The following is a 10,216-nucleotide window of genomic DNA, read 5'->3' on the forward strand; positions in this document are numbered from 1 at the left end:
TTCCAGATGGAAAACAACTAAAGATGAATGATCACAACTACAATGAAAATATTCAGATCAAAGTGCATTCATTTGTCAGAACCGCCCAGTCGAAATGTAAACTTAAATCCATTTGATAATTGGTACAACATTCAGTCATTGATGTGCAAACCTGGTTGAGACCTCAACCAAAGACTTGGCACTGCAAATGCAGCCAAAAGTGATTCTACAAGGTATTAACTGGATGCAATGACATCTCAACTGTTTTGTAACACAACAAAATGTGAAAAAGTTCAGGGATTGTAAATGTTTTTACAATGCTCAGAATATGAAAGTGTCATGTTAAAATGCTCGTCCTTCTTTTGAAAGACATCTTGAAGGCACAACTCAGTCAAAACAACAACTGGTCACACAGTTAAGCCTCCATATTCAAATGCTAAATCAACACAGCTGGCCATCCTAAAGTTTGTGTTTATGTCTGTACACTACCTTTCCGACTTGAACTTAAAAATAGCTCAGACACATCCTGCTATGATGCTGAAGGTGCAGACATCTTTCCCCTCTGAAGGACATAACACTGTCTGAAGTTTGGGGGTAGGGAGTGCAGAAGAGGGGGGGTTGGTAGTTGGGATGTAGGGAGGGAGGAAATGGTGACTACCGTGTGACAAGCTCACAGTTCCTTCCTCCCAGGCCTGAGAAACAGGAAGTGGAGCACATAAGGCATTATTGTGACGGAGAGGAAATGCAAGGTCCTCTAAAATAAGAGCTGCAATCTGGTGGTCAATGACAGCAGCTTGTCCTCCATGGTTCCATGGAGACCTGTAACCCCCACCACACACACACACACACAAACACACACACCTCCTCCCTAACAACTTAACTGTTGACTGACACAGATAAATAAAGCTCCCCTTCTGTTGTTCAGGAAAGTTTCCATGAATGCATCCATGTTTCACAGCTGCTGAATTTTCTAGAACTAAAGATAATGTTAACTGAATCAGCATTACGATGCGCTTAACTTTTTTAGTCCCCTGCTGGACTAAAACACAGTCTGAAGAATACCACTGTTTGAAACGTTTAAGGGGAGCATATGGACGGGCTCCACCCTGCATGTGTTTAACAGAAGCTGAGGAGGAGCTGGTTGCTAAGAGAAAGATGCAGGGCTTTAAGATTGGCTGCCTCCCAGTTAATTAAAATCCTACATTATCTGTTTCATGCTTTCAATTTGAAAGCCCTGGAAAGGGCCCAAGCCTCTGCACGCAGCAAGATGTGATTATACAACAGAGCCTCCCATTCACGCTGCAGGATGCAGCAATGCCCTCCTGTTGTGATCATGCCTTTACGGCAATATCGCTGATGACCCAAGAAAAACAGCTATAGAGCGCCTCTGCGAAATCTGCGTGGCATCTCAAAGCATCACACTAATTGGATATGATCAGCTTTTGTAGAATGCAGCAGGTGCTTGCCACCTGTGATCAATTACACAAGTTTACACCAGGAATAAAGCTGCTGGGACTCACTACTCAGATTGGGTCTTTTTTTATGTGCAATGAGTATTTACAAAAAGAGTCAGCTAGCAATGTTTTTTCTTAGTGAATATATATGTCAATGCAAGCCAAGCTGAAAGTAGTAAAAGACAAATCCTGGCAGTTTAATTTTCTTTCCAAAGGAAATACTTTTATTTCTTTATACATCACAAGAAAGCTGTATTGTATATCAAACATTTAGAACTTTCATCAGTTCTGGAAATTTTCAGATTAAACGAAAAGTAGTAGAACACAAAACTACGAAACAACAGAAAAACTCTGCATTTAAAGTGAGTCACAAAGCTCAAATAAAACACATTTTGGCTCTAAGCTTCTCAGAAAGGCTTACAAGGTACTTTTGTAAAAGAACGTCTGCTGCCATCTAGTGGTCAGAAAAATTACACAGCATGAACCAACCAGTGTACGTAAAGCTTTGGTTTTTGGTTTTACAGCCCGACTCTTAATTTCTGAAGGACCGAAATGATTGGATTAGTGAGGAGATGGACGGGTAGGGTGGAGAAGGATGTTCTCCCAAATCACAAGTGTTTTTGGGAGATTCGTCATTATTGGAGCCAGGTTTGGTGAGTGTAGAGCTGTTGGCTCCGAGAGCCATCTCCTGCCTTTTCATGCCACCAGCGCCCTCTTCAGGAATCTGAGACTGTTCTTTCTGGAGAAGGAAACCTCTTCCACTTGACAGGAAGCTTGGGACAGATGACTGCTCTTTCCCCAACAGCATCCCCCTTCCCATCACATGCGCTTGCATCTGATTGCTTTCTTTGTCTAATCTTGTGGTAAGGGAAGTATTTTTATCCACTTTTGGTGATGGATGTGGTGCTGGAGTTCCAGCTTCCAAGGAGTCAGGCTGTGTACCGCTGTGGCCATCAGCATCAGGTGTGGTTTGTGACTTAGGATACGGGTTGAAGCGAGCCAGCAGCCCTCGCTCTGTCACAGGGTAACAATTGCAAGCCCATTCCTGCCGCTCACGGCGCATTTCATCCAGCTTCCTGAGCTCTTTAGGCAACTCCAGCACGTTTTCCTGTGAATGCAAACAGGTAAATTTACTTATTAATGTACAAATATGCGTTACTGACACTATGAATAGACCGAAATGAGATTCACCAACAAAAAAACCACCTATACTTTCGGGTTTCTCAGTTTAACACTCCAGTTTAAACAGTAGATCATGATTTATTTCTAGAGCAGAGGTTCCCAAACTGTGGGGCGCGCCCCCTAGGGGGGGCGCCGTGTCATTGCAGGGGGGGCGCGGGAAGCCCTCTGGATGAAAAAACTATACAAAACATGAACACTGTATGCGCTGGGTTTTTACCTTAGAATAACCAACTCTCTGTTATTCCTATGTCAATTTGTTACAGTAGAGGCTTCCACACTTCCCATATTTGTGTCCTCTGTCACTTTTATCAGCAGTTAAAACTGTTTAATCCGTTGTTAACATGTTGTAACCTGTTTTTCCGAGCCGCCTTTAAACGCAACATGAGCGCTACACCGCTCGCGCTGGGTTTCCACCTGTGAAGGAGACCTGCTGCTGCTGTGCGGAGCTACGTAGGTTTGTGTTAGAATCACGGCAGCAAACCAGCAAAACGCAAAGAACTTTTCACAGTTTTTCCCTCCAAACTAACCGACTGAGTTGAGTAAAGCTGTTGGATGCAGGTAATGTTAGCTAAAAGATGACTAGCTAATATCAATACAGAACCTTAAGCTTAACAAGTACCTTGTAGGCTACCGATGTTGGTGTCTATTTTCAGCTACGTACATTCATTTTGCCCCCAAAAAAGTCGATGCCCCCCCCTTCACACACATCGTTTCAACCAGACAGCCATTTGTAATCTGTAGGGTGGTCGCAAAAAATGTTTGACCACTGGGGGGGCGCAGAAGAAAAAGTTTGGGAACCACTGTTCTAGAGTATACCTTTAGACAGATTTTGGACTTTGCCCAAAACTATATCTATGGATAACAAAGACCTTTATCACATCAAGTAGCAGCTAACTTTATACATTGCTCACTATTGCTTTTTGTGCTGCAATAAGTGTAGAGTCATTTTTTTTTTTCACATCTGTGTCAGTTTTTGGTTCTGAATGACTGACCATAGTGACATGCTCCAGTCCGTCGGGTTTATCGAGGTTACTCTTGAGGTACGAATCCACCAGGATCATGTAGTCGGTCATCAGTGTGTCCAGCAGTACCAGTCTGAGAGGCTTCAGATGGATCACAGATAACGTCATCACCTTCAGGAGCGGTACAGGGCAAGGCCGCTTGTACCACATATCCATTTCTTCCTATTAAATAGATAATAATCCAAACAAATTACTTCTACACAAAATTCTAGTTATTGACTGTTCTGACTTCATTGATCCTCTTGATACAATAAAATGGTAAATCCATTGAACGTCTTACAGAATATATTTGTTTCACATAAAATACCTCCTGCAGCACAACCATATGGTCTGCCGTATCATTATGGCACTTTATAAACATAAAATGCACAACTTAAACTCTAAGCTTCTGAGAACTCAAAATGGGTTACCAACTGGATCGAACCAAGTTCAATTAACAAAAGCCTGAACGGAAAAACAAAAAAAATCGTCTACCAAACTTTGAAGTGGTAAATGCAACAAGACATGTTGGGTGGTTCATTATCTGTTTCTAATACCAGGTTTAATTTTAATAGTACAATATGAGACTAAAATATATTTGCGATGTGGTTTAAATGGTTGCCCTATTGGAGGAGACACTGAATAAAACGAGGAGAATGAAAGCTGTACCTTGGTGAGTTTTGACCTCACATGAAGAGATGACAGCCTGGAGGAAGGCACTTTCAGATGCAGACTTACTACCTCTGGGAGAGTGCTGACTCTGTCAGGAAGGAAGCCGCCCGTTTTCGTGTAGAAGCACATGGCATCTGCCACCTTTAGATCAATTGAAATAAAAATGGAAAATCAAACAGTATATTCATCAGAAAGACACACAAGCCAGACAAAACACGGATTGCAAAATGAACAGACTTGAAGCAAATACAATTGTTATAATCTTTCAAATTTACTACAGAGTGATATAATTAAAGTGTTTACTCAAAAAATAAAATCCCAAAACTCATTTACATTAGGATATTAAACAGGATTAGACAATGTAGTAAGAATTTTAAAACTGAAACATACATACTTTACATACATTTCTTACATACTGAAATTTTCTGAGAAACTGACTTGTGAGTTTTCATCAGCTGTGAGGACAATAATTAAAAGTAAATAAAAATTAAACACTTAAAATCTATTCTCTCCTTACACTGAAATACTGATAAAAGTGAACAATACATTAATTTAAAATTTGGTCACATGTACTTACCTGTGTGTCAAATACATTGGTTAGTTTCACATTGAACTGAGCTGCCAGACTTCCAGCAATGGCTCTACAGTCATGAATGACCTGAAAAGATGTCAAATGAGCAAAGATGGCAGGATACGGTTTGTCTCTGAGTAACTTTGGGTTCTATTGTTCACATAAAACTCACCTTCAGTATGTGTTTAGTTTCGAGGATCATGGAGAGACCATTCTTAAAGGCCAGTGCTCCAAGCAGAAGGATATCAAACAAGTACACCTTGTTTTTAGTGGCAATCTGAAGCAATTGCATTTAAAATATTTGTGAGAAAATGAAAAAAATCTTTTAAAAAACCCCCAAAAGAATTCAGATTTTCTCACCATCAGCCAACATAATCTTCCATTTTTGAAGAGCTCAACTCCTTCACCTCCGACACCAATCACATGCTGCTTCTTGATGTGCATCACCTACACCAACGAGCCTGACACTTAACATTTCTATCGGCACATTGGAAATAACACTTATGACTTACAATCAAGCATGACATTATGACCTGTCTAACAACGTGGTGTTACCCCCATTATTGAGAAAACAGTCCTAACCTGTCAAGGCACAAACTCCAATAAACTCCCCAAAATTGCATTATTGTATTTTGCCACGAGATGTTAGCAGTTAGTAATTTTATAACATGATACAATCTCAAAAAAGCCCTTTCCCCCTCTAACCGAGTGAGTCGTCTAGCCGTTACAAGTTTGCTCAAATCCTCACACTTGCCCAGTTCAACAGCTTTAACAAACTGCCCTGAGGAAGATGTTCAATTAGTATCTGCTGCCCTCCCCCAGAGCAGGTGCCACAATGAAAATATGCTTATATGAAAATAATGGCTTCACCTTCCAGTGGTCATAATTTTATGTGTCCAGTGTTTTAATACTAAAAAGAAAGTAAGTAAACTTACAGCAGGTCCAAACTTCTCATGGATCTCATCTATGACCACAAAGTTGATGCATTCCGCTTCGTCTTCATCGTCATCTGGAAATGGGGATCCCCTCAAAAGTGACTAAGCTTAGAAAGTTTGCTTGAATGTGGGATTATTTAAATAAAATAAACTCACCTAATGTCATTAACTTTCTGTATGGCTGAAACTTCTCTACATCCAGGTGTTTTTCAGGCACATCCTGAGTAATTTTCCTGGAAAACATTTTTATTTATCCCACCATAAATTGCCACATTACAGATCCCATTTTTTTTATAATCTTCAAGTACATTTCAATAAAGTACCACATCTATAAAAAGGGAATTTGAGTTCTTATGCTAATAGAACTCAAATTATAAATTTTCTACAGAAATTGTACATTTTACAAAAGATCAGTAAACATTTATCATACAAAAAAAAGACTAGTGAAAATAATACATTCACCAACTGTACCTACGCTCTTCATTTATGTCTGGGCTCTTTTTGCATAAATTAACTGCTCATGCTGAATGGCATTGAGGTAACCAGTCTGTGGCTGTTGCACAACTTGCTTTTTCCAGACACTTTTCCACAAAAAAGCTTGGGTACAGCATAGCAACCACTTTGTTTTGCAATGAACCTTTGTGCCTTAAACTGCTTGGGGAGGACACTATAGTCTGGTTACTGGACAACTATCAAGTTAATGGTCTTCTCCGTATTTGTGTAAGTCATAAAATGCAATTTCTGTAACAATGTTTTTTTTTTTTTTTCGTCTCCTTTAATAGTCCATTTTTAGGTGGTATTTATCGGTTAGCCGCAACTATCGAAATAAACATAAATAAGCAGTCGAAATGAATCACTGTGTTGATATAATTTATAACTTTCACTTTATGAACGTAAATAAATAGATAAATGTATTTTTCATTTATTGAGCTGCATCGAGATAGCCTACTCACCTGTCATCGTTTTCTTCGTTGGCGAATTCAACTTGTGATTTAATTACACAAAACAATTAGATGTTTGCCGACAGCAAAATGACAACACTTTCTGACCTTTAGAGTACTCACCGTTCACAATCTCGCGTCCAAAGAAGAGTTTAGTTCCCGGATATTTGCATCCATTACTGCCACTCACTAGAACAAACATAACCTCAAAAAAGTTAAAGTAATGCCATACTCATCGAGTAAATGTGAATTGGTGGGGTCGTAAACAGTCGCTGACCGTCTGCCAACACCAGCGTCTTGTTTGAGTTGATGCGTAAGACGACGCCAAAGTACGAAGAAGTCTTCAGAGTCAGTTTAACGCGTTTTCCTTTCAGAAATGAAATGAACTGGGCGTCGTCGAGAACCATCTTGAAAGTGCAATTGGGTAATTAGTTGGCCAGAAATGGACAGTTGTTGCTTCCAAAGACCAGCTAGCTCGGCTAACACTCACTTACCAAACGTATGCTAATGGCTTAAGCGCGCAGCGGCGCAGAGGTCAAGTTGCGTTCAAAACGACTCGGAATTCCTAAAACTCATAAAAAACGAGTGGAAAATAAAATTGATTAGTAAATAGTAATAATAGTAATATGACAATTATGGACAATTATTTAGGTATATGTGTTACAGTACTTTGAAGAGCCAGAAGTCAGTCACTTCAACATATAAACAAAGGGTTAAACGTTTTTTTCCACATGTGACAATTCATGTAGAAATAAATAAATAAAAATAACTAAATAAATAAAATCTAGATAACATAATAAAAATAAATAATATTCTAAAAATTAATCTAGTAAATAAATAAATAAAGTGGTAACAATTGTTTCAAAGTGTCAACATTTTAGTAAATAAATAAATAAATAAATAAATAAATAAATAAATAAATAGATAAATAAATATTTTGTATCCACCATGAGTTAGATGCATCATTAGTCCCCTAACAGTAACTGTAACGCCCAAGATGTATGATATTTTCATAATAAATATGTCAGAAAAGATCAAGGATGTTTTGAAAATATTTTTTTCTTTTTTTTAGCAGCCTAAAATGATGTATTGAGTGACTAGTTATAATTAACTTTTACAAAGAAACGTGTGTAGGCACCACAAGGCTCTAGCCCACATCCTCTTCAGTACAGGCCTGGGTATAAAGACACGGTTTCTTTTTCCTTTTTTTTTTTTTTTTTTTTTTCTATTACATGAACACGACGTACATTCTAGCAAAAATTAATGACAGTTCTTGCTGAAAGAGGCAAGAGGTTAAACTGTATTTCCTCCACAAGGGGGTGACCTTATCTCAAGCACTGAGCTGCTTGCTGTCAGTCCAAGGTCTCTCTGATTCACTCTATTCAAAACTCATGCAAATTTCAGTTTTACGTTAGAAGGTAGTAAATGTGAAGTAATTGCATGCAGATTTTAACAACGTCCTGTATTTATATGCAAAATATATCTATACACAAAATGCAGAAGATGTAAAACAACACATTATTTCAGAGTGTACAATTACCTCCAGATTACAAAAGGTATATAAACAGGCTTTCACACTGAAAAGCTTGTTACTAAGAGTTTTCTTTCCTGTCAGCCTGAAGGAGAATCAGCTGATTAAACAAATAATAAAACAGAGTATTGTTTCCAGTTCCCTCATGTAATCTTAGGTAATATAATTCTTCAAGACTTAATATCAGAGAGCGAGAAAACAAACAAAGAAGGAAAAATGAAGTCAGTGGCACTTGGGTGCAGGTTCAAGGTATCACTCAGAACAACTGTGACACAGGGAGAAGAGAGAAACATACAATCTCATCAAAAACAGATAGCTGAAAATATGACTTCAACTTTCCAGGGGGAAAAAAATATGAACTCAGGCTGGTGGTCATCTAAAAACAAAACGAATAAAGACTTTGGATGAAAGGATGGTGTTGATGTCCAGATGTGTCATCTTTTTGTCACTGTGCAGTTGTTCTCTTTTGCTTGTCACAAAGATGCAATTATCTCCATTCAAGATGGCATAATGGCATTCAATGGCATGAAACATATGCAGTTTAAGGCCATGTATTTATACCCTGAAGCCAGCAAGAGACTCAAAAAATTGAGGAAACAAAAGTGAATGTCTAGGTGTTTAAGATAAATGTAACTTTTTTTTATGTGGCTGTTTATATTATTCGGTATAGAAGATAAATAACTCATAAGCTAAATATGGCCATTGAATATTTTTTTTATTTTATGTTTTGCCCAAATATCAGTGGAAACCAATAAGCTTAAATGACTGACAAACAGTTATTTTGTTTCTAAAATAAGTTGAATAACATCCCTGAAAAAAAAAACAAAAAAAACAACAACACACAATTCATTTATCTCGAACGTGATAGATGTAGCGCAAGCTACAGCGGAACTTGCAGCTTTTTTTCCTTTTATCTTTAAAGGAAGATCCACCCTTTCCTGACGTTCCAACTGAACAAATATAAAGTTTGGATAAACCAAAGGAGAGATGACATCACACAAATTTTCCAGAATAATGTGTTTATATCTGAACCCTCAGACGTAGGTGGAATTTTGATTTCAAAGGTGGGGCCGACACAACTTGTGGAAACACAAGTCCCCCAAAAAGCTTTAGATTTTTTTTTTTTTTTTTTTTTTTACACACTTGGTTAAAAACCAAAGAAAACAGCTGGTGTATTTTTAACCATTTTGATTCTCTTTTGCATGCTATGGACTTGATGGTAATATATCACCGAAACTAGTTGTAATTGTTTAAATTTAACTTGCTCACCGACAAAATTGGGAATTGGATGTGTTCTCTGCAGTCAGCAAAAAAAAAAAAAAAAAAAACTTTAAGCAAATGAAATAAGAATTTGCTTAGGTGAAGTTTGACACAATTAATATGCTTTTGAAACTAAGTGAAAACAGCATTTTATCATGTCTGAGTTTCTTGTTTGCTCTAAGAATTTGGAAAGTTTGTCTTGTGCATAAATGTTGAGAGTTGTACAGGAAACATATTTTTCTTTGAGGAAGGAGTGTAATAAAACATCCATCCATCCATCCATCCATCCATCCATCCATCCATCCATCCATCCATCCATCCATCCATCCATCCATCCATCCATCCATCCATCCATCCATCCATCCATCCATCCATCCATCTTTTCTCTCCGTAGAAGCTACATCTGGTTTAGCTGTGATACTTGAGATACCGCTGCCAACAACTAAAAGTTCTCCATCTCCTATTTACTTTTTTTAAACATAGAAAGTACTCCTACATCAGTTCTTCTGTTTCCTCTTGTGTATATGCTCACAGTTTTGTGATGGCAAGGGCTGCTTGCACTGAGCCAGGTTCTGCTGGAGGTTTCTTCTTGTCAATGGGAAGTTTTTCCTCTCCACAGTCGCCACATGCATGCTCAGAATCTTTCATGTGAAAGTCTGCAATCTCCTTAGGTGAAAACTTTCCTGAACC

General features: G+C 38.2%; 1 protein-coding gene across 3 annotated transcripts; it reads right to left on the bottom strand.

Moving 5' to 3' along the window:
• Positions 1-1,629: 1,629 nt before the first annotated feature.
• On the bottom strand, positions 1,630-8,291 carry exd1 (exonuclease 3'-5' domain containing 1). Of its 3 annotated transcripts, XM_088002714.1 has the most exons (12): positions 7,230-8,291; positions 7,013-7,142; positions 6,859-6,924; positions 6,748-6,778; positions 5,951-6,027; positions 5,795-5,868; positions 5,220-5,306; positions 5,032-5,136; positions 4,866-4,946; positions 4,286-4,429; positions 3,608-3,799; positions 1,630-2,541 (listed from the first exon to the last, which is right to left on the bottom strand). In XM_088002714.1, exons 2-12 carry the CDS (start codon positions 7,140-7,142, stop codon positions 1,966-1,968), a joined length of 1,563 nt encoding a protein of 520 aa, XP_087858840.1. In that variant the 5' UTR covers positions 7,230-8,291; the 3' UTR covers positions 1,630-1,965. The 3 variants fall into 3 exon arrangements, with proteins under 3 accessions (XP_087858840.1, XP_014823048.2, XP_014823056.2); XM_014967562.2 differs by lacking the exon at positions 7,230-8,291 and having other exon boundaries at positions 7,013-7,222; XM_014967570.2 differs by lacking the exons at positions 5,032-5,136; positions 5,220-5,306; positions 7,230-8,291 and having other exon boundaries at positions 7,013-7,222.
• Positions 8,292-10,216: the final 1,925 nt, after the last annotated feature.

Source organism: Poecilia mexicana, unplaced genomic scaffold (genome assembly GCF_051168715.1).
Source record: "Poecilia mexicana isolate PSO_F unplaced genomic scaffold, ASM5116871v1 scaffold_22, whole genome shotgun sequence".
In the NCBI taxonomy this organism is placed as follows: Eukaryota; Metazoa; Chordata; class Actinopteri; order Cyprinodontiformes; family Poeciliidae; genus Poecilia; species Poecilia mexicana.

Excerpts from the sequence above, each read along its gene's own strand:
- exd1 (XM_088002714.1), bottom strand. The coding sequence starts at position 7,142 with ATGGTTCTCGACGACGCCCAGTTCATTTCATTTCTGAAAGGAAAACGC. Across the intron at positions 4,947-5,031 it reads AAACTAAACACATACTGAAG|GTCATTCATGACTGTAGAGC; the intron begins GTGAGTTTTATG and ends ACATCTTTTCAG. Across the intron at positions 3,800-4,285 it reads TGAGGTCAAAACTCACCAAG|GAAGAAATGGATATGTGGTA; the intron begins GTACAGCTTTCA and ends TCTATTTAATAG.